This window comes from Macrobrachium rosenbergii, chromosome 4 (assembly GCF_040412425.1).
Source record: "Macrobrachium rosenbergii isolate ZJJX-2024 chromosome 4, ASM4041242v1, whole genome shotgun sequence".
Classification (NCBI taxonomy): Eukaryota; Metazoa; Arthropoda; class Malacostraca; order Decapoda; family Palaemonidae; genus Macrobrachium; species Macrobrachium rosenbergii.
The window spans coordinates 18720001-18745000 of NC_089744.1; the positions used below are offsets into that span (position 1 = coordinate 18720001).

The 25000-nt window shown below is 42.9% G+C and overlaps 1 protein-coding gene across 1 annotated transcript in view; it reads left to right on the forward strand.

Moving 5' to 3' along the window:
* LOC136830701 (uncharacterized) overlaps positions 1–25000 on the forward strand; it is a 49245-nt gene that overhangs the window by 13882 nt on the left and 10363 nt on the right. Inside the window, exons 3-5 of the mRNA XM_067090457.1 lie at positions 6320–6428; positions 12619–13529; positions 14202–14351. Of these exons, the coding sequence (XP_066946558.1) occupies positions 6320–6428; positions 12619–13529; positions 14202–14351 (1170 nt within the window). The remainder of the gene's footprint in view (positions 1–6319; positions 6429–12618; positions 13530–14201; positions 14352–25000) is intronic.

Genomic DNA, 25000 nt, shown 5'->3' on the forward strand with positions numbered 1-25000 from the left:
GCGGGCCCCTCTTTGTTTAACTCCCCTGATTCATCTATGTCATCTTTTTCAGGTTTTGTGAAGTCTTCTTCTTTGGGTGATAGAGCTCCGTCTGCTATCCCCAAGTTGAAGACTTCATGGAAGGCGAAGGGCTATAAGTCCTCGACTTCTAAGAAGGCATTGCCCTTCCCCCCGTCGAAGGCTAAGGTCCCAGGACCGGTAGCCTCCGGGAGTAAGTCTAGCTCCTCCGGCAAGGCGCGAGTAAGAGGGCTGCAAAACCAAGCCCTCCTCCCCAGCCTCTTTTTGACGCACAAGCCCTGGCCACTGAACTGTACAAACAGTTCACGCGAGGATCTAGACTCGAGATTTGAGAAGATCTCAGAAAAGTTTGCCACTTATGACAGTGTACTGGAAGGTTTGGCTCGCCAACCTAAAGCCGAACCGCAGTACTCTATCCCCGACACTGCGGACCTCCCGCCGTTTGATGTCGGAAACCCTTGGCGGTTCGCACTCGGGCCATCCAACATGATGGCAAACTCACCTTAGACGGTCTGGGCATGAGACGGTTGGAGGAGTTGGAGTTCTTCCCCCCCGATCTCTTGCCCCCTTATCCTGGCTTCGTGAGGCTTACCGAAGAAGCCTGGATTCGGTCAGACAAGGTTCCTAGGGAAACTGTCATCATCCCTAGAGACCAAGCCCAGTCGGCTCTCCTCGCACTCTGACGGAGTGGCAGGCAGTGAACACAAAATTGACCCCTTTCAAGGGCAATTTCACGATGTTCACCCTAGGTGAAGATCTTCCCACTCCTTGTATGGATAAAATTGCTCTGGCCACGACCGAGCATGCCTCGATGGGAACCCCCTTTCCTCAATTGAGGGAAACAGACCCTACTTCCCTGGTATTCCCAGGAAGTAACGAGTTCTGGTGGGCGCCCGTCCACTTTCACTGTAGGCAAGCTGGACCCTCTTTGCGCTTCCACGCAGTTTAGCGAGCAACTCCTAAGCTGCCGGAATCATTGTTAAAGGCGGAGTTTGAGACCCGGACTAAGTTAGCCCGGTCCTTGAGCTCCGGCTGTCTTACCGAGCTACTGCCGTCTCCGGCTCGGACGAGCCCTTTTTCCAGGTCCTGGCTAAGTCTTTCCTGGCGACCTTCCAGTTAGACTTGCATGAGTTTGTTATGGCCAGGCTGGAATGTAGAAAATTTATTTTTGCTGACGCTACAATCCGCCACGAGCCTAACAAGCTCATTAAAAGTTCAATCTGGGGACCTAACCTCTTCCCTGAAGGAGAGGTTACATCCGTCATGTCCGAGCTACACGGGCCAATCAGAGTCTTCGCGCTCGGTGGGAATTCCCACTTATAAGCGCAAGACCCCAGAATCGGCCGGCCCCCAGACGAGAGGAGGAAAAAGGTTCAGGAGACATAAGAGGCCTCATCAGGCGATGGTTCAAGCCGTCCCGGTCTCGGCAGTGGCCCAGCCATCTACCTCTAAGTCCCAACCCCAGCAGTATGTTTTGGTTCAACCAGCGGCACCCTCCTATGTATCCTCACCAGCATACAACCCTACATATGAAGGCCGTGGATTTTTCACGGCCTCAACAGGGTGGCAGGGGAGGAAGGCAAGGCCCCTTACAGAGGAAAATCAACACCACCCCAAGGGGAGAGGACGTGGTAGAGGGAACAAACCCGCTCCCTCCCACTGAGAAAACGCAGGTAGGCGGTCGCCTGTATTGGTTCAGGGACCAGTGGACCTTCAGCCCATGGGCACACAGCATTGTGTCCAAGGGACTGGGGTGGAGCTGGATCAAGAACCCTCCTCCTCCAAACAGATTTTACCAGCCACCCACATCAATCCTACAGGATTATGTAAAAGGATTGCTCAACAAACGAGCAATAAAGAAAGCAAGGCACCTAAAATTTCAAGGCAGGCTATTCACTGTTCCCAAAAAGGCTCCGATCAGCTAAGAGTGATCCTGGATCTGTCGCGTCTAAATCTCTACATAAAATGCGACAAGTTTCGCATGCTTACGGTAGCTCAGGTCCGGACTCTACTTCGCGTGGAGCCGTCACCACCTCTATCGATCTTTCAGACGCTTATTATCACGTCCCAGTTGCGGCGGAACTTCTCTCAGTTCCTCGGTTTCAGACTCGGGAACCAAGCCTACTCCTTCAGGGTCATGCCCTTCGGTCTGAACATTGCACCCAGGATATTCACCAAGCTGGCGGATACGGTAGTACAGCAGCTCCGGTCCCCAAGGAATCTCCCTAGCAGCGTACCTGGACGACTGGATAATCTGGGCTCCAACTGTGCCGGAGTGTCAGAAAGCCACGTCCATAGTCACCAATTTCCTAGAGTCATTGGGTTTTCAGCTGAACAGGAGAAGTCCCGCCTGACTCCGAGTCCCGGTTTCAATGGCTGGGTCTTCAGTGGGACCTGTCCTCCCACACGTTGTCTCTCCCTCCTTCCAAGAGGAAAGAGATAGCATCTCTCTCACCAAGAGGTTTCTCAAAAATCAGTCAGCATCCCGCCGGTCCCAGGAAAGGGTCCTCGGGTCTCTCCAATTTGCTTCAGTAACAGACCTGCTCTTGAAAGCCAAGTTAAAGGACATAAACAGGGTGTGGCGGAGCCGAGCAAACACCAAGCTCAGGGACAGGGTCTCCTCTATCCCTCGGATCTTAAAGACAAGGCTTCGGCCTTGGACCACAGTCAAGGGCCTGTCCAAAACAGTCCCACTTCAGTTTCCCCCTCCGGCACTAGTTATCCACACAGACGCTTCTCTAAGCGGCTGGGGGATATTCACCAAAACAAAAGTACAGGGAACGTGGTCCACAATGTTTCAGCAGTTCCATATAAACATCCTGGAAGCCATGGCGGTCTTTCTAACGCTGAAGAAAATCCGCCCTCCCAATCGGATTCATATCAGGTTGGTGCTAGACAGCGCAGTGGTGGTTCATTGCATCAACAGGGGCGGCTCCAAATCAGGTCGAGTAAACCAAGTAATGGTAGCTATCTTCTCCCTGGCGAACAAGCACGGTTGGCACCTGTCAGCCACCCACCTGGCAGGTGTCCGGAACGTGGTGGCGGATTCTCTGTCCAGGACTACTCCGTTGGAGACGGAGTGGTCCCTGGACGCGGAATCTTTCAGTGGATTTGCCGCCGGGTACCGGGACTCCAAGTGGATCTGTTCGCAACAGAGAGCAACTTCAAGCTCCCCTGTTACGTAGCCCCCAACCTGGACCCTCAGGCGTTCGCCACAGACGCAATGACAGTAGATTGGAACAATTGGGAGAGAATTTATCTGTTCCTCCAATAAATTTTCTGCTGAAAGTTTTACACAAACTCAGGACATTCAAAGGTCAACCAGCTCTGGTAGCCCCTATTGGCTGAAGAGCAATTGGTTCCCTCTCCTTCAGGAACTGGGCTTGCAGGTCTTCGGATTCCCAAGCCCATTCTGACTCAGACAGTACAAACCAAGACTGTGTCAGCTTCCTCAAGGATTCAAGATGCCCTAGTTTTATGGACTTTATAAAGTTCGCAGCTCAAAAAGGAGCAAACATTGACCCTGTCAACACTCTGTTTTTAGAATCAGATAAAAGAGATTCTACTATTAGGCAATATGACTCAGCAGTCAAAAAGTTAGCCTCCTTCCTGAAAGCTTCTGAAGCCAAAATTATGACGACTAATTTAGGAGTTTCCTTCTTTAGGTCACTGTTTGAGAAAGGCCTGGCTCCGGCCACTATTACCACAGTCAAGTCGGCATTGAAGAAAGTATTTCTTTACGGCTTTAAAATTGACCTTACAGATTCTTATTTTTCATCCATCCCCAGAGCATGTGCTCATCTGAGACCAGTATTACGTCCACATTCGGTTACTTGGTTTCTCAATGACGTCCTTAAATTAGCGTCAGAGTTGGATAACTTAAATTGCTCTTATCAAGATCTGTTAAGGAAAACCTTATTTTTACTTAGTTTGGCTTCAGGTGCTAGAATTTCAGAGCTGTCAGCTCTCACTAGAGGTGATAATTTTGTTAACTTCCTCCCATCCGGAGAGGTCCTCCTCTCCCCTGACCCTAGTTTTTTTAGCTAAAAACGAAGACCCACAGGACAGGTGGTCTCCCTGGAAGGTGGTGCCCCTTCCTCAAGATCAATCTTTATGTCCAGTCCATACACTTAAATCTTATCTCTCAAGAACTCCACAGAGTAAGTCGGGTCCTCTTTTTATCAGGGAGAAAGGTGGTACTCTTTCCCTTAATGGTATAAGACAACAGATTCTGTATTTCATTAAACAAGCCAACCCAGACTCAGTTCCTAAAGTTCATGATATTCGAGCAGTGGCTACTTCTACTAATTATTTTCATAATATGGACTTTTCAGAGTTATCAAAATATACGGGTTGGAAATCACCTCTAGTGTTTAAACGCCACTATTTAAAATCACTCGAAGCCCTGAAATATTCTACTGTAGCAGTGGGAAGTGTCATCTCCCCACATTAAATAATTATATCCTTTCCTTTTCCCCCCCGCCCGCCTACCTCATTTGCTTCTCTGCTTGTTTTCCTGGTAGTTTATGCCTCACTGCCTAGCTCTTCATATTGATATGTTTGTGTTTTATGATGGAAAACTGTAACCTGATTAGCCATAATTGTTTCGTTTGCGGGGTACTGGACAGTTTTTGTTGGCTCCACGTACCCCGGATAATTGCGTGTGTTATTTTCATTAGTCTTGCCTCTTACATGTTTAAGCCTAAGTTTACATATATAGTTTTAAAGTTGTATTTCTTGTTCTGTGCACATTTCATGTTTCACTACTTTTAAGTAATTTTAAGATTTTTGAGGTTTTCTACCCATCAGTCAGGAGACCTCCAGTGTTTGGTAGTGTTAAGTTTATGGGTGTGCCTTAAAGTTAAGTTGCCTTACTTTTAAGTATTCTTGCTTCATGGAAGAGTTTCTTTAATTAAAATTATTTTCGTTACAATTTTGCCTTTTCTTCAGGTTACCCCCCCTTGTTTTCCAGTAGTAGCAGTCTTGGCATGATTCTCTATCACTATTTCACCGGCTGACACGGGACTGAACTCAGAAAAGGGATTTTGACAGAGGAAAAATCTATTTCTGAGAAGGTCCCGTGTCTGGTGACCCTCCCTGTCTAGTCTAGTACTCCCTCCCCTTTTTGCACATGCCAAGTCTGGGGTTAGTGCTAGCATGGAATGAAGTAGGTGGCGCTGGTGTCGCCGTCCTGGCGGGTGTTGAGTGTGGGAGCTGTAACGGCTCACCGCTCTTTTACGGGGTTTTGATAAGGAGAGATCTTTCGAGTATATTTCCGTGGTAGTGGTATTTCACTCACCCTTCATTATACCGGCGTCTTCTAAAAGACGGTCGACTGGGGTAGTAACCCCAGCTTTCCTGAAAGCTCTTTTTCTCTGGTATATCTAGCATTGTTATACCTAGAAATTCGTGCTGTAATGGAATTTCACGGGTGACACAGGACCTTCCTCAGAAATAGATTTTTCCTTTGTCAAAATCCCTTATATATATATATATATATATATATATATATATATATATATATATATATATATATATATATATATATATATATATATATATATATATATATATACAGTATATATATAAAAGAAGTATCTCAACAAAACGGACATCACATCTTGAAAATTTCCTGCTAATTAGAAAGACACTAAATATCCATGTAATTCTGAATAATACATATATATATAACTAGTGAATTCAAAGTATTGTAATGAGACATGCTGGGTAGTAGAACTAGCATTTTGGATGTAGACCGCAATATCCACAACTGTGCACAGCTAGCAAATCAGAATGTATACACATAATTTCAGTACTGTACATCACTAGGAACTTGAAAAAATTTGAATGAGGAGACATTACTCTTTCCACCCTACAGGCAAATCATGTTCCTTTCATTGTATTGTACTGAAATACTGTACTGTATTAAGGTCACCACAACCAAGAATTTCAGAATTTTGGAGGAAATTTACACGGCCAGTAGGCCAAGCTTATTAATTCTAGATGGATTTTCTTGGAGGGCAGTATAATAATTTAGAATTAAAAATCTCAGAATGAAAACTTTTCGGGTAGAATTACTACACCATGGATTCATACATAAAAGTTGGTGAGAAATCCCTGTTTTCACATTTTAAATGGTACAGAAATCATCATTTTCTTTTTAAACCAGACTTTTGTATTAATATTTTTATTCTTGCAGCTGATAGTAGTTTCCTGTGAGTGAAAGCTCTTCTCTTTTTTATTTGTTTTAACATAAATCTTTGCTACTGTTTTAATTTTTATTTTATTACAATATCCCAAGAATGGTAGGCAAGTCTACCAGATGGAAGCAAAACAGAATAATGAGGGTGACAGTGAGATCATTCCTTCATCAATCAAGGAAGAGGCAGATGAAGAAGTGGGCATTGAAGGTGAGGAAAAAGATTTTGCTACTTATATGGTGCTTCATGCAAAACTAGTGGAGAAAGGTTGCTGAAGGAATAAGTACAGTATTTTTAGTTATTGTATTTACCCAGTTGTCCATTAGCTTTAACTTTGCAGTGCCTTGGAGATTTTTTTATGTAAAGTTTAGAATCAGTTTTCAAGAAGCTGCGTGAGCATAAAAGAGAATCCTTCTTCTATTAGAAAGTTAAGAATGCAGAACTTTTATTCAGTAGTATTGTGAGCTTCAGAAGCTAATCTTGTAGGTGATGGACAGGTGCATATTCAGTGTAATTTCCATAAATATAATTAATTTCTGTTTTTAAGGAAAAGTCTTTTTTCTGTGTAAATAGTCAAGTAGTAGAGGAAAACAATGGGAATTATGATAACCAAAGCCATTCAACAGTACTGTACTGTGAATATGTCAGGAAGCGTTAAGTGGTATGGCCATCTTGACCTTTGGTAAGGTTTGTTTGTTAACTGTCTCATCCAATTACTGCATTGTAAAGTGGAAGAAACATTTATTTTATGTAAGTAACTTACCAAATAACTACATAGCTATTAGTCTCTAACTATCACGACAGTTCAAAATGTGAAATTCGTGATAACACTCTATTGTTTTGGTGTAGGCAACTAGACCCTGCCCACTTTCGGGGAAAATAGGAACAACAGTGCTGGAGAGTTCAGTTCGTTTCTGCCTGTCAATGACTGATCATCAGATGGATGAGCAGCTTTTATTTGAATTTTGCTGGATGGTTGTATCTTTTGCCTTTGGTGAAGTATTCATTCGATTTGGTAGTGCATTAATCATTAGCTTAGCTAGTTCTCTGTTTAGACATTTTTTGACTTGTTGTGACTCAGTATGTTGGATTCTAGTTTGTCTAGGATTAGGCATTGCAGCAAAGGCTGTAATATCAGACTTACTTCTGCTAAGTATGACTCATACACTACGTGTTGCCATTGTAGAGGGCAGATTTGCTCTTTTGAACTTCATTGTGGAGAATGCAAAGACTGGGATCAGAGGAAATGGAGAGTTTTAGATGCACATCTTGACAAACTTCAGAAAGACAGAGCCAGTCAGGTTTCTACTCCAAAATCAGATATCACTATTCATCCTGTTCCTTCTACATCTGTGACTGCTTTCTCCCTTATCGCCAGCCCTCCGACTTTTCCATTGACTCTGTTCCCTGGCTCCCATTCTTCCAAACCCGATGCCAGGATAGACCAAAAGTTTGGTCTTCTTGTTAATACCTTAGCCCAAATTGAGTCTTCTTTTAAGGCCCTTATGGACCAAATGAGTGTTATCAGTGTCGGTGCAAGTGCAGTGTCAGTGGAGGAGGTTAATACTCGTCCCACTGATGCTCCTAGACAAAGGTCAATGTCAAACTCCCCCAAATGTGGGAGGAGGCGAACTAGAGGTCTAAGGGAGGTCGGTGGGGTTTGCCCACGGGTAGTTGCCCCCTCCACCAAACCTGTTAATTGTACCCAAGACTTAGCGGACAGCTGTTGGAAAGGTGTCCATATGGATGTGCATGCTCTGTCATCCAGTGACTCGGACTCCAGTGCAGACAGAGGGCGTAAGTGCTTTTTGACAGTGTCTAGGCCATTGAAAAGGCATGTTCCTTCCGCTGAGTGTGCTTCCCTGCTTCCCTGTAAGCTTCCCAGGGAACAGGAGCATAGTCCGCTTCCCTCCTGCAGTATTTGGGATACAGGCAGTCCCCGGTTGTCAGCGGTGGTTCCGTTCTGAGAGTGTGATGATAACCGAAAATCCGAAAATCGGCGATTTTCGGTGATTTTTGGGGCTTATCAGCGGCGAAAAAGCGCCAATTTTCAGTTATCGGCACCTCTGTTAGGTATGTATTGGCACCCGATAAGCGGAAATCAGTGATTTTCAGCTCTGAAAATTGCCAATTTTTGTCGCTAGACAAGCCCCATAAAACCGGATCGCCATTAACTGAGCCCGCCATTAACCGGGGACTGACTGTAGTCCCGATCATGCTTCACACGAGAAAATCGCCCCAACAATGAGGAAATCAATTCTCAACAAACACCTCAAGTACCACCTACAGAAAGCGAGGTAATAAGAAAACTTCAAACAGACATAACTGAAATTAAGGGGAGACTTGACCAGAAGACGACAGAAATTGATGAATTGAATGAAATAATAAAAGCAGCAAATGTCACTATCAATAGATTAAACGACCAGTTAACTCATTTAGAAGAACATGTGAGAGATAGAAGAACGTTACCTACAAATGATGCTACGGAAGCTAAAACTCAGGATGCCAGTACATTAATATTGGGAGATACAAATTTGACAGATATAAAATCATCTGATCTTGGAGAATACACGTTCATCAGAACAATTAATGGAGCTAACATCGACCTTTTAAAAAGTTGGGTGTCTGAAGAACTGAAGTGGGAGCCAGCAAGATGTATTCTGGTATGTGGTATGCAGGATGTATTGGAAGAGGAAACCCCGTCTAACATTCTGGATAATATGGGAAGCCTTATTATGGAGCTCAAGAAAGTAAATGGAAATATGGAAATTATGGTATGCCAACTATTTCCAACTCTACGAACAAGTGAACTAGAGGACATCATTAATCATCACAATAGCCAACTAGTGGAATGGGGCACAGATAACGGTATAACGATTATGAAATGCGAACTGTCTTTGAAACTAGCTACTGGAGAGGTGGATGAAATGTGTTTTCATCTGAATAATGAAAATCCTGGAATCTTCCTAAACAGATGTGGTGTCATAAGACTACTTGATTCACTCAACAAGCAATGCCAATATCTAAAGTTATGTGACGACTGGAAAAAATGAAGATGTCACATGAATGGACAAATACACAGTTAGAACCAACCATTACACAACAAAGAAAAATCAATGCCCTCGATTTTCGGAAGACGGCCAACAAGTGAACGTGGCCAAGATCAAAGAACAGCTTTCAATGGAGGACAACCTCGAAATAGCAACCATCAACAAACAGATAGCAGAAATTACAAGAGGCGATACAATGAAGAAGGGTCAAGAGACGAACATAACCAACGTTATCAACACAGACCAGCTGGATGCTACAATTGTGGTGAATTTAACTACCGTCAAGGGCAATGCAGATACGACCACAGAATTAAGTGCAGTAAGGGAGCCGAAGGCGATCCATTTGGCCCTTCAGCATTTTGCATCAGCAACGTGCGACAAGACAGTCACAGTCCATTCTGACAGCACGACCGCATTGGCTTATATCAAGAATCAAGGAGGGACTCACACTGTCTCCCTTTATGAAGCGGCCAAGGATATTCTTCTCTGGGCACAGAACAACCGCACCAGAATCATACTCGTTTTATCCAGGGCAAGTTAAATGTTTGTGTGGATGAGTTAAGTCAGTGCAGACAGGTCCTACCGATGGAATGGACACTGAACCCGCAGGTGTGCACCGACCTGTGGAAACAGTGAGGAAAACCGTCGATAGAACTGTTTACAATGTCAAGGAACCATCGCCTCCCCGTTTACTGTTCCTCAACCCAGGACCCTCTGGCATGGGCGACGGATGCCGTGCTCCAGGACTGGTTGGACTTGGATGTGTACAGTACCCCTTCCCACCATTCAGTATGGTGAGATAGCGAAGTCCTAAACAAGTTTGTGTCTCACAACAACATGTCCATGATGCTTGTACCTCCATTTTGGCCGCGGAAGGAGTGGTTCCCAGGCCTTCTCAGTCTCCTAACAGACTTCCCCCCAGACTTCTGTCTCAGAAGAGAAGCCTTCTAAAGCAGCCTCACTTCCATCGGGTCCATCAAGGCTTATCTGCTCTCGCTCTGACAGGCTTCAGACTGTCAGGGAACTTGTCAGAGTGAAGGGCTTCTCAAGAAAAGCTGCAGAAGCAGTCGCTAAGTGCAGACGTCAGTCTTCTGATAATGTCTACCAGGCAAAGTGGACAGTCTTTTGTAGTTGGTGCCGAAGACGTGATGTCTCTTCTTCTAAAACTATTGTAGCAAAGATTGCTGATTTCTTAGTGTTCCTGAGGTCCTCTTGAGGTTTAGCTACCTCCACCATCAGAGGTTATAGGTCTATGCTAAACTCCATGTTTAGACATAGAAGTTTAGATTTATCTACTAATCAAGACATAAGTGATCTAATGAAGTCCCTAGACACTTCCAAGAAAGAGAAGTCTACGTCAGTTGCCTGGAATCTAGATGCCATTCTCAAATGGCTCTCGGGCCCTCCATTTGAGCCCCTTCACACCTCATCTATGAGAGATTTAACCAGAAAGACCCTCTTTTTGGTTACATTTGCTACGGCAAAGAAGATCAGCGAATTACATGCCCTCAGTAAGACAGTGGGTTTTTCGCAGAGAGATGCAGTCTGCTTATTCATGCTTTGATTCTTGGCAAAGAACGAAACCCCATCCAACCCTTGGCCTCATTCGTTCACAGTCAGGAATTTAGTGGCTATCCTTGGGCCAGCAGACCAGAAGAGAGCTCTTTGCCCAGTTAGAATACTGAAGCACTATTAGAGCATTGAAGCACTACTTAGAAAGGACCAAGAGAATCAGAGATCCCTCTCAGAATTTATGGTGTTTGGTTAAGAACCCCTCACATCTGTTGTCAAAGAATGCCTTGGCCTTCTTTTTAAAGAGTGTTATTTGCAAGTCACACTCAGAAATTCAAGAGGGCATTTTCCCTGTTTTTAAAGTCAAAACTCATGAAATAGGAGCAGTCGGCACTTCATTGGTTTTTAAGAAGAACTTGTCGCTCTCCACGATTCTTGCAGTCCCCGGTTGACGCGGGCGTTCTATCCCCGGCCAAGTGCTGCTAACTGAAAATTGGTGATAATAGCACCGTTAACTGAATATCAGCGCTGTAACTGGAGAATGCACCAAAATCCCCACTTAACAGAACTGTTAACTGGAGAATGGAGCTTAAATCCCCACTTAATGGTGCTGTTAACCAGAGATCGGTGCCGAAATCCCCACTTAACGGTGCCGTTAACTGGAGATCGGTGCTGAAAATCCTGTTAATGACATTGTTAGCCAAGCATTGTAACACCAAATGCCATTAACCGATGTCGCCAGTAAGTGGGGACTGCCTGTACTGGAAGTCCAAATCAGAGTCTGCCTCCCAGTATTTGCTCGATGTGGAGACAGTGGATAGTAATTGCAGTACATTAGGTCCATTGGCCACGGCTGGCATGGTATTGGGAAATAAAGGATAAGGGTATTCCTTCTATTTCTCTATCTCCTCGCCTTGTTAAAGGATGTTGAGTTTTGGGAAGCCTGGTGGTACTGTGTACCTGGAGTAACTACCAGTCGTTTTTAATGGATGGGTGATAGTTTTGTTTTTAAAATTGTGTGGTAACAGAATTTTCTGGTTATGTTCATTGTACTAGGTGGGATTTGTTTTTAAAATTGTTTGGTAACAGAATTTTTTGGTTATGTTCATTGTACTGCGACCATGGCAAGGGGACTTGTTTTACGTAATGCTTTGTCAACTTTCAGAGTACTGTACTTGGTTGCAAGGTTCCTCCTGAAGTAGAGACAACCCTCGGCTTCACTGCCACCTCACTACAGGTTGAGATTAGCACCAACCAGAGGCAGTATCTTCCTGCTGCAGCTCTCTCATCAGGGAAAGTTATAACAAGCATTCCACCAGTGCTAGCTGCCTTTCTATTTCAAATTCATCTCCTTTACAGTGTTTTTTAGTAGAACATCCACGCATCCCACCTGTCAATGTGGGATTCAGCTATGTAGTTACTTGGTAAGTTACTTATATAAAAATGACATTTTTATAATAGAATAAAGTTTTATGTATACTTACCAAGTAACTGCAAGATCAGAGCCTTCCAACCTCCCCTCTCATGGACATAAGGCACAAACAAATTGAGCTGTCCAGCACTTTTGTACTTGTTCTTCCCCAAAAGTGGCCGGGGACTAGTTACCTACACCAAAACAATAGAGCGTTACCGTGAATTTCAAATTTTGAACTGCCGTGATAGTTATTAGAAACTATAATAGCTATGTAGCTACTTGGTAAGTATATATAAAACTTTATTTTATCATAAAAATTTCATGGTTATTAATGTGTATACAGTACATACAATTCTTTTGTGTTGGAATATTCATTTTGATCTTATCAAGAATATTCAATAAAATATCTCTCTCGTTTTGGCAGGATTAGAAGTGAGTAAAGGAGTTATACACCCAGATTTGTCTCATGTAGGACTTCATGGAGCATTCATCGGAAGTGGTTCTGAAAATCTTTCCAGGGCTGATAATGACTCTCTAAATACTGAGTCAAATGAAAATGAATGTTTTTTACTAAATGGCCAGCATCGTGAAAGTACTAGAGAAAATGACTTTATTGACAAGAATGGCAAGGAACATTTGTTACTAAACAGTAAACATTTAGAGAGTACAAAAGACAAAAACTTTACTGATAAGGGACAAGATAATACAAAGATATCACATGCAGCGGTGTCTGTCAGGGGTCAGTTAGACATCAAAAGCACGGATTCAAGGAGAGTGGCTGATGTAAAAAAATTCAGTTCCTTGATTCATTCCGACGTGAAGAGACCAGTCATAGATACTGAATTTGATGAGATTATGTTTTCAGATGTGCATGTTTGTCTTTCACCTTTGTTTAAAGAAAGTCGCATTTCAAAGAGACATGCATGTGATAATAGCGTTTTGTTAAACGATTATGAAAAGGAAAAATGTAAACCAGGAAATGAATTAGATATGTCAGTTACTTCATACCTTTTAGAATTTGAAAAGTCTGGACTTGTTAATTGGTCATCTAAAGTTCATAAGTGTAACCTAAGTGCAAACAGTGGCTGTGTACCTGACATGTCGCAAAATTATTTTCAGTCTTATGATGGAAATAACAGGAGCATTGGTTCAAAAGAACATCCCTTCAGTAGTCTTTCACCTTCGAGAAAGACTCTCAAAAACTTACATAAGAATATAACCTTGGATGAATGCAAGGAATCGTTGAATGCAATTAAGGAGGAAATAGAGAAATCTTTAACAGGTGCATTTTATGGAATTTTTCCTTGCTGGAGTAACATGCATTCCAGTATTAAGGTAAGATGTATTTTAAATTCAGAACTGCCTGTTACTTTAGTAATCCTATGAGAAAAACTTTGACCACTAATCCTTCACATTTTTTAGTGTCCCCTCCCTCAGTTGACTAGAAAGTCTCCAAACTAGTACTGTTAAAATATTGAAATAAACTTAAGAAAATGAATAGTCACAAATTAATGTAGTGTCTTGAAATGGATGAAGACAATCCACAATTATATGTATGTACATATATTCTCTCTGTTAAGGAAGGTTTCACCAACTTGATCAGTAAGCCCCTCCACCTTGAACCATTAAGGGTGAAGAGGTGAACGGATGTTGTTAAAAGCTTCCTTTAACAGAGAGAATACTCATATAATTGGGGATTTTCCTCAACAACTTTGAGATCACAAGAGAGTGATGATAGTTATTATCCTGGAATATAATGTACAGTATGAGGTAAGCTAGTATTGGAACTAAATTTCAAGCTCGTTTTCTCATAAACTTGGTGAGCAGACAAAAATTTTAGATGTAGCAAATGACTGCTCTTGGCTAACTTGTGCTGTGCCAGTATATATCATTACAGTAAAGTAGAAGTAAGAGGTTTGTACTGTATTTATGGATTACAAGATTTATTTCATATTTTTATCTTAGTATTGTAATATCTTCTAACTGCATGTATTTCATGTAACACAGGTGTTAACTTGCTGGATAAACAAGTTGGAAAGTCATGCAGAACTTCCTGATGGAGTGTTTCAGGAATTCCTGTCTGCCATTTTGAAATTACTTTTTCAATTTGATACTGGATCCAGCATAGAAGAAACATCTGATAATACTGCAATTTGGGTAATGTTGCATTAATGGCTTAGTATCTTTTGTATGGTAACTTTGTTAAGCAAATTTGCAAACTGCATTATCACTAAACCAAGGGTTGATAAAACTAGGCAGTTCTGAAGGATTTGTAAACAGTAATTTTCTGAAATACCATGCACTTATGCATACAACTGTTTAGTAATTCAGTTGCCATTGACATGATGGTATAACATCGTGTCACTTGTTAGTATAATTTCATTTGTACTATGAAAGTTACTTTGTCTTGAAAAACTTAGTCCTTTCATCACTGCTGTGGAATTGGTAATACAGTAGTATTTCACTTTACATTGTTGAATTATTCCAAGACTTGCAACTAAAATAGAAAAAGATCTAAATCAAACAAGCCTGTTAAAATTGACCTAGACACCTTATAAACTACAATAAGCAACCTGTGTTAATTATAAAGAATGTAAAGAAAAACAATTACAGTACAGAGAGAGAGAGAGGGGGCTGCCAAATCCTGCTCTGATAAAGACTTGAAAGCCAACATACTAGATTGGGTACTTGTATCCTTTAATATTTTAAAAATAATGAAGAGAGCAGAGTTAGGAAAATTGGCTATTTTTAATTTCATTGTTTGTTTAAAGAATTTTAATTTTAAAGATGTGCAATTTTAGATGAAGAAATAAGATAGGTAGAAAATTTTATTAAACATTATATATCCCAACTTTCTTAGGACATGTTAATGTAATAACACAAATTTTTTTCCTCTTTCAAAGAAAGTTCTTTAACTGTAAAATAAACCTAAACCTAGATCATGAGATATGTCCAAATCTGCTGGCCAAATTTTTTCACATTTCTTGTTCATCTTGAAATGCCTGTTGAATATGAAAATGATAGTGAGTTCAGAATTGGAAAATTTATTGGTTTCTTTGTTAATTTTAGGTTTAGAAATAAGTTTAGAAATCAATATAGAATTTTTTTTAGTTTCTTAATTTTCTTACTTGCAAATGCATACTTGCACATAAAAAAGAGAAAGCTTCAAGTGTAGGATGAGCTCTTAATATTGAATTTAACACATACAACTTACCTGTTAGTTACATATAGCTTTAGTCTTTGACGTCACGGCAAAATTTCAAAACGCGCGGCAGCGCCAGTCCGAATATCGGGTGATCGCCCTTACCTGCCCTCTGTCGGGGTACTAGGAACTATTCCAACATGCTTCAGAATAATTTTGCCGTCACGCCGGCGACATTGTTGTCGGTACTCGAGCGAAATTTCATTGTATCTGCCTACATCGAGCTGTTTTCACTTGGTGAAGTACTCTCTTGTTGGTTTGCGGCTTTGCCAGTTATTTGTCACCTATTTAGTCAGGTTTTCTGATAATTATGTCAGATTCTGGGTCTTATACCTTTAGGGTATGCAGCAAAGGCTGTAAGACGAGGTTGGTCAAGGCTAGTCTTGATCCTCATTCAATTTGTGTGGCTTGTAGAGGTCAGGAATGTTCATATGAGAGGAAGTGTGATGAATGTGTCAGTATGACTGAAAAAGATTGGAAGGCTCTATCTAAGTATGTAAAGAAGCTTGAGAAAGATAGAGCCAGGAAAGCTTTAGCTAAGTTCTTCTTCTCTCTCTCAGAAACCGGAATCTCCCTTAGCTATGCAGGAAACTTCTATTAATATCCCCGTGGCTACTAATATTCCTATTCCTGACTCTGATATCCCTGAACCCGTTACCGTGTCTGAGTATCAAGTCCAGATGGACGCCAGATTTAACCCTATTGTGGGCGCCATGGAGGATATTGGCGTTAACGTGAAATCCCTTCATGAGCGTATGGATTCTTTCCAAAATATTGTGAATAATTTAAGTGCAGTGCAAAGTGTTAGTGTGGTGGAGGAGGTGGTTGCTCGGCCTACTCGTTCTCCCAGACCTAAGCCTCTGTCAAGCTCCCCTGCTCCTGGGAGAAGACATGCTGAAAGTCCAAGGGAGGCGAGTGGGGTCTGCTCACGAGCAGCCGCCCCTCGAACAGTCCTGTTGTTTCCCAGGCTGTTTCAGAGCGCCGTTGGAAAGGCGACTCAAGGAAGTGTCTTTCTTCAAGCTCCAGTGATTCGCCTCGCAGAGGCTGGAGATTTCCTGAGCGAGTCTAGACCATTGAAGAGGTCCAGGAATCTTTCGCCTTCAGCGGTTCAGAAGAAGAAGCCATTTCGCTTATCACAGCCTTCCTGTAGTTTTGGGAGAGTCCGGAGAGATTTTCGTCGTCTGAAGAATCTTCTCCCAGGCGCAAGGCTCATGTGCGCGCAAGAGGTATAAGGCTTCCCATTCGGTATTGCCCAGCGTTCGGTGTTTCTCCTTTGGTTTTCACGTAAGCCTATTGTGGCTTCTGCGCCTCTTCTCATCACGATCCTGGCTCTACTGATCATCGTTCCCCAGTTGGATCTCGTCTACTCATGACTTTCTTGAGCGATGCACAAGAAAATTGGAAGCATTCTTGGCGGGCTCGGAAGGCCTGGTTCTTCTCCAGCAAAGCCTTCTGAAGTGTATTTGATGCCTCCTCCTTCGTCTCGAGCTCTCGAGCGCCCAGTGCATGAAAGCTCCTCCTCGATCTGTGTCTCTTGATCCTCCTTTGGTTCAGGCTCAGGATCAGGCTCTTCGCCCTAGTCAGGCTCAGGCGCTCCTCAAGATTTAGCGCTCTCAGGCTCAAGCGCCTCAGGTAGCGCCTGGTGAGGCGCCATCCCAGGCTCCTTTGTGGCGCCAGTTCAGGCTCCTCTTGTGGCGCAGGCTCCTCTTGTGGCGCCAGTTCAGGCTCCTCTTGTGGCGCCTACTCAGGCTCAGGCTCCTCGTCAAGCTCTTATTCAGGCTCCTACTCTTCCTTCACAAGATGTGTGCAAGCGGAAGGTTTTTCTCCTATTTCGTCTGAGGAAGAAGTTGTGGAAGAGTTTCCTGTAGACAGAACCAGACTCTCTCGCTCGGATTACAAGAAGCTTCTTCGCTTCTTTATTGATAATTTTCCTGAGGATTTTGCGCCTCGGCTCCACTTCCCTCTCTCTCAGTGCAAGAGACTGAAACCTCCTACCTCTTCCTTTATGAAGTTAGTGCTTTCTATTTCAGCTAAGAAGGCATTAAAGAAAATGAACTCCTGGTTGGAAGACAAGCGTGATCAGGGAAAACCACTTTCTGCTTCCCCTCCTTCCAAGCTTTCTACTAAGGCAGAAGGCTTGCTACGACACTGGGAAGTTTTCTCTCTGGGAGCTTCTGCCTCCTCTCAGGAGACTTCTCCAGTCTCGTTGATTCTACCCGTCGTTCTGCGATGAACTCGGCTCGGATTTTCTTCTCTCCTTCAGAGTTGGACCACCTTTTGAAGAACGTTTTCCGAGTTTTGAAGTCATCAGTTTTATGGACTGGACTATTGGCGCTTTGGGTAGGAAGGTAAAGTCTTTTGGTCTTTCCGAGCGCATTTCGATGATTTCTCTTCTGTTATGTCCTGCTTAGATAAAGGGAGTTGTGACGGTGCGTCTGAGTTAGCCTCCATCTTCACGTTAGGAGTTCTTAAGAAGCGACAACTTTGGTGCTCTTTTGTCGCTCGTGGAGTTTCTAGGACTCAAAGATCGGCTCTTCTTTTCGCACCTCTGGATAAGAAGTACCTTTTCCCTCAAGAACTTGTGGCCGAAGTGTCGAAATCCCTTACTCAGAAGTCCACACAGGACCTTTTGGCGCAATCCTCTCTAAACCAAAAGCTCCTCAACCTTCTCTGCCAGCGCAAACTCGTCCTCTAGTTAATCAAAATAGGCCCTTTCGTGGCAGGCCCCTCACCCGTACAGGATCTAGTTTCGGGGCAAAGCAAGATTTGTCTCAGGGCTATCAAACCCTCAATTAAAAAGTGATCTGCATGTCCTCCATGCACTAGTAGGAGCCAGACTTCAGCAGTTCTGGCAAACTTGGGGGAGGATATCGGAGCGGACCAGTGGACCACGTCCGTGCTAAAGGAAGGATATTCTATCCCCTTCCTCAAGAGGCCCCCTCTTGCAACAGAACCTTTAGCTTTGACAGCATATTCCAGCAACTTAGAGAAATGCTCGGTTCTGAGTGCGGAAGTAGACTCCATGCTTTTAAAAGGAGCGATAGAGATCGTGGAAGAAGTCAACTCTCAGGCTTTTACAACCGTCTTTTTCTTGTTCCAAAGGCCTCAGGCGGCTGGAGACCAGTCCTGGACGTAAGTTCTCTCAACCTTTTCGTGGAGAAAACCAGTTTCTCGATGGAGACGACGCAATCCGTCCTCAATTCTCTTCGTCCGGGGGATTGGATGGTCTCAATAGATCTGCAGGACGCTTACTTTCACATTCCGATCCATCCGCGTCCAGGAAGTTTCTTCGCCGTTTTCAGGAGAAGACTTATCAGTTCAGGACTCTGTGCTTTGGTCTGTCCACAGCCCCTCAAGTATTCACAAGAGTTATGTCCACTGTTGCCAAAGCTCTTCATCTCAGAGGAATAAAGATCTCTCTCTATCTAGACGATTGGCTCCTTCGTTCCCAGTCTCAGTCTCAGTGCTTGGAGGATTTGAAAGTAACTCTCGACTTGACTCAGAAGCTAGGACTTCTAATCAATTGGAAGAAGTCTCACCTATCTCCCTCACAATCCAGGATCTATTTAGGAGTGAGACTGAAACAGTTCCTTTTCTGGCTTTTCCGTCAGATCAAAGAATCTCGGACTGTCTCGCAAAAGTCCAGAACTTTCTGGATATGGATACCTGTTCCGCAAAGGCTTGGATGAGCCTCCTGGGAACTCTGGCGTCAATAGAAAAGTTTGTCTCCTGGGGAGACTTCATGAGCCTTCAATTCTACCTCAGGGAGCAATGGAACAGGAAAACGCTTCCAGACTCCTTCTCCTTTCCAATCTCGGACCGTATCAAGGAGGATCTAAGGTGGTGGTTAGATCAAGAAAATTAGAGAAAGGTCTCTCTCTTTTCCGTCGAACCTGAACCACGAACTGTTTCAGACTCGTCAGAAGTAGGATGGGGGCGGCGTTGGGGTAAAAGAAATTTCAGGTTTGTGGAATGCGACAGAAAAGAATGGCACATCAACAAGAAGGAGTTGAAAGCAATCCACCTGAGTCTCGTACACTTCCTACCTTTCGTACAGGGACAAACAGTTCTGGTTCATTCAGACAGCACCACAGCGTTGTCTTATATAAAGAAACAGGGGGCACTCATTCTTACTCCCTCAGCAGAGGTAGCAAGAGACCTCCTTTTGTGGGCAGAAAAGCACAAGATTCTGCTCCTAACGAGATTCATTCAGGGAGCCCTCAACGTGTGAGAGCGGACTCCTTGAGCAGGAAGCACCAGGTTCTGTCCACAGAGTGGATTTTGCACGAAAAGTGTGCAAAGTCGCTGTGGAGACTTTGGGGTCAACCTCTGGTAGACCTGTTCGCGACGAACAAGTCGAACAGGCTCCCAATCTTCTGCTCTCCTGTCCCGGACCAACAGCCTTCCAGGCGGACGCAATGCTACTGAATTGGTCGGGTCTGGACCTTACGCCTTCCCGCCGTTCAAGATGTTAGGTGCGGTGTTGAGGAAGTTTCAGCACCACTCCAACACCAGGATGACGTTGATAGCCCCTTCTGGCCTTCCAGGGATTGGTTCCCAGTTCTCATGGATCTCTTGATCGACTTCCCGAGCCTTCCAAACAGAGTAGATTTACTCAGACAGCCCCACTTCAGGAGATTTCACGAAAACCTGTCAAGTCTGCGGCTAACTGCGTTCCAGACTATCGAACGTCTTCTCAGAAGCAAAGGATTTTCGAAGAAAGCGGCTCAATCCATCGCTAGAGCCAGAAGACCATCTTCGATCAAGGTCTATGAGTCCAAGTGGAATATGTTTCGTTCATGGTGCAAAGATCATGACATTTCCTCTTCCAGAACCTCGGTGACGCAAATTGCGGATTTTCTTTTGTTCCTCGAATAAGAACCTTTCTGTATCCACACTTAAAGGTTATCGTAGCATGCTGGCTACTGTTTTTTCGTCACAGAGGTTTGGATATCTCTAATAACCAAGATATAACGGACCTTATTAAATCCTTCGGTACCTCTAAGAGGTCAGATGCTAAAGTTGTTTCGTGGAATCTTGATGTAGTCCTGAAGTGGCTTATGTCTGAGAAATTTGAACCTATGGATTCTGCTTCTTTAAGAGATCTTACGAGGAAAACCCTCTTTTTAGTTTTGTTAGCTACAGCTAAGAGAATCAGTGAGATCCACGCCTTGGATAAGAGAGTAGGATTCTCTGCTTCAAAAGCAATTTGTTCTTTCAAACTGTTTTTATGGCCAAGAACTGAGACCCCTTCGCACCGTGGTCTCGCTCTTTTGAGATTCGAGTCTGTCGGAATTGGTAGGTAAGGAGCAGGAGAGGTTCCTCTGCCCAGTCAGAGCCTTGAAATATTATTTGCGAAGGACTAAAGATATTAGGGGTCCTTCAGATTCCTTATGGTGTTCGGTCAGGAACCCTCTTAGACCAATGTCCAAGAATGCCATGTCCTTTTTATTAGAGATCTGATTTCTGAAGCTCACTCCAATATTTCCGAGAATGATTTGAAAATGTGTAAAGTGAAGGCTCACGAAGTGAGGGCTATCTCTACTTCTCTGCTTATAAAGGAACCTCTCCCTTCAAGATATTGTGCAAGCAACCTACTGGAGGTGTAAGTCTGTATTTGCTTTGCATTATCTCTCGCAAGTGCAGACAGTGTTTGACGAGTGCAGCACGTTAGGGCCCTTTGTTGTATCTGGCACGGTAATGGGTAAAGGGGTAAAGGAGGATTAACCTACCTTTACTTACTTGTTTTTGGAGTGTGAAGGTTTTTATGGTTGTCTGTGAGGGTAAGTGTTGGTTAGTTTTACCCCCACAGTTGGTTTTGGTTTTTATGGTTATACTTTTTCTTTGGTGTTGGGTGACCCCTTTTGTAATTCATGATGTTTGTGCTGCGCCTGAGCAGGGCATACTTGTGGTATTGTCATATGCCATGTCTAGGTGACTGATACCCAGCTTAAGCAATCTGCGACCAGGTCATTATACCCCGCGGTTGCTCTGAGGATGGCAGGTTACTGAGGCAGTAACTGTGGAATCAGCTACCTTAGCAGGTGAGGAACTAAGAAATTTTCTACATTAATAACCTTAATGTTTCCAACAACTCTTTTTAGCTGTCATTGCCCCACCTCCTAAAGGTGTCAATCAGCTATATGTAACTAACAGGTAAGTTGTATGTGTTAAAATGACATTTTATTCTAAAATAATGTTTAACACATACTTACCTGTTAGTTACATATACGACAACCCACCCTCCTCCCCACGGGGACAGGTAGGCAAATTATTCTGAAGCATGTTGGAATAGTTCTAGTACCCCGACAGAGGGCAGGTAAGGCGATCACCCGATATTCGGACTGGCGCTGCAAGCGTTTTGAAATTTTGCCGTGACGTCAAAGACTAAAGCTATATGTAACTAACAGGTAAGTATGTGTTAAACATTATTTTAGAATAAAATGTCATTTTTTCAACCCTGACCACCAATTGCACATTTGGAAAAAGAAAGCTTTAAATCTCATAATATTAAATTTTGTTAACCCTGACCACCAATTTTATTTAATGGTAGTCATCGAAACAAAAACTTTCCCCAACCCTTTACTTGCTCTCTGACTGGTGTCCCTGTGCTTGTCTAGCCAGGCAGTGTGGGTTGACCTGCTAGCTCAGGTCCCCTTTGCTCTACCTGTGTACTTGATTCCTTCCCTGCTGACTGACCAACTTGCTTACCTCATTGCTGTCATTCATCCAGTGGATGTAACTGCCACTGGCAGACTTTTGTTAGCTTTTGTGGAAGAAGGCTTTGTTTTCTTCAGACTTGAATCTTAGGTGATTCTTGGAGGCTAGTTGATAGATGACACCTTTTCGGCTCTGCCTCACATTGTAATGACTACTACCCTTCAGGTACCTTTCCTTCAGGAGTCCTTGGCTTACCATTGGTTGACACTGTACTGATAAGGTAAACCTTTCCCACTGTCGGCCCTCTGCCCACAGCTGTACTGACATTGAGGCTTAAAAATATCCAGTACTGTACCTGTTTTTTTTTTTTACTGAAGTTGCTCTCTTCTGGCATTCCATCTGCATTTCATCAGAGATCTGGAGGATAGATGTGCTTTACTCTGGTCATCTTTGTTAGGAATTGCATCCACAAGGATTGAAGTGCAGCTCTCTTACCAGAGTCACCTTTGTGTCTTTTGTCATCATTGACTATGATCATGACAGTTACTGAGTTGTGGTCAATTGACGACTAGAGTCAAGGAATCAGAGGTCATTCCAAGCATGTTAACCAGACTTAATCTTTAACATGGAGCCCCAGCAGTGACTCTCACTATTCCAAGGAGGAATCTATCATGCTTCCACTGGGCTTGACAGCATTAAAAACAAGTATTGGTTTCATTTAATGAAATGAATCCGTAAGCTTAGGAGCGACAGTCAGCATCATAGAGAGTCAGTGAAAGAGAGTTGTTTTTTGCTGGCCTCTAGTGAGGATGGCCTTGTCCCATGGCACTAGGTATGTCTGTCTCTCAATTTCTTCTGTTGATAGCCAGCTGGAGACTCAGGGTTCAAAGAGGTATAGTTTTGATGTAGAGTCTCTCTGTGCAGAAGGCACTCATCATTGCCCATTAAGATTTTTTTTTGTCTAATTGAAGAGCAAACTTGACTCAAGAGAATTAAGTATGAAACCTTGACCACTGTTAAGGACTCATCACCTGGAACTGAGTACATCACACAGGAGACAGAAATGGATCCATGGGTTATAGGAATTTTTCAGTTCAGCCGTCAACTCCCCTAATTACAAAAAAAAAAACCATCCACCTTCATTGCATTCACCAAGGTTTGTGAGCACAGCCGTGGTTTTGACAGATCCCAGATTTGTAATAAAAAACTAGTTGGATGAACCAAAATCAGGCATTCAAGGAGATGCATTCAAGGCATTTCTGTGGCTTTCTATAGTCATTTGTTCATTACTGAAGGCAAGAGGACATTAAAACCAATGTTTTTTCCTTAATCAAATAATGGAGTTCATATAGCACACCCCTTTAGGTTAGAGATGGAGATGTCAGGAAGTGAGATTGGCTGGGAATTTGTCCAGTTTTAGAGCATTGTGCTTAATCTTGAGATGATGCCACAACCTCAAGAATTTTTTTTCTTCAGTGAATGGGAGGAAGTTAGAAAGAAGCAGAGATGCAGGAAGCAAAAGTTATAGAAGAAACAGAAATTTTTCCACAAAAAAGTGGCAGGAGATTTTGCTAATTTCACTGATGGTCTAGAAATAATAGATGTGGACTAGAAAAGATTTTCAGTAATTTAAAAGAAATCTGTGATGATCTTGCATGCCATAAGAAATTTTAAGTTGAAAAGAAAGTAACAAACTGTCCTGTCAGAAACAAAAATCATATACGACCAGCAAGTGCCAAAGCACAGGTACCTCCCTCTTGCACATCAGTAGAAAGTCACCACCCTGCTTCACTAGAAACAGTTGGAAGTCCTGCCCCTGTATCTCCCTGTCCAGCCTTACTTTTACTGTTTCCAGTCATCTGGTACAACCCTTTCAAGTAATTACAGTGGCAAGTTAATGTACATATAGGCCTTAGCTACTATTAATTTTTTGGGCCAAGGAAAAGTTTTTATTGCTACTCAAATTGCCTTATTTATTCTTTGAATAATCAGCATTTACTGACATACAGTATAGTAATTTTTTTGTATTGTATCTGTTAAATGAAAGTACAATAGTAAGTTATTGAGTAGTGTTTTTGATTGCTGGTACATCAGGCAAGCCTAGATTATGTTTTTGATTGCTGGTACATCAGGCAAGCCTAGATTATGCTGACATCATTGATGACTAATGTTTTTCGTTTTACAGTGGAACGTAAGAACATAATCCCACTGTGAAGTGAGGGGTTTGTGTATACAGTATATATACCAGTAAGCTAGCAAATAGGTTTTGAATACAAATTGATACCCAAGAAAAACAAAAATGTGGGAAATGGTAAATTGTATAAAAAACAAATGACTGCAAGATAACTAAATGAGAAATGGGTAGAAACCTACTCTTAAACAGGAAACATTGGAAACTAACCTGATACCAGAGTATAAGAGGTCCATATTAACCAAACTAATGAGAAGCACCTTTAAAACAAATGCTAACTAGCTAAGAGTACATTAACTGAACAGAGGTAAGTGTCTAATACAGGCAGTCCCTGGTTATTGGCGTCCTCAGTTATTGGCGATCTATTTTTACAGTGCTTGTCTAGCGCTGGCAATAACTGGATTTTTGGCACCAATATGTGCTGATATCCTCTTATCGCCGCCGATAACCAAAGATCAGCGCTGATACCCAGCTAACAGGGGCACCAATCCCCGCTTATTGGTACCAGTATCCACTTATCGGTGCCAGTATTCGTCAATTTCTGGTTATCGGTGATTTTCGGTTATTGTCACGCTGTCAGGAGCGAAACCCCCTCCAATAATCGGGGGTTGCCTGTAACACCTCCCCCAAAGAAAAAAAAAAAAAAAGACAAAAACTACAGCAGACTTAAACAAAATCTGCATAATTCTGCAGTTAAATGGAAGTAACTGTATAGTACTTACAAACAGCTCCTTGTTAACAGCAGCCAAACAA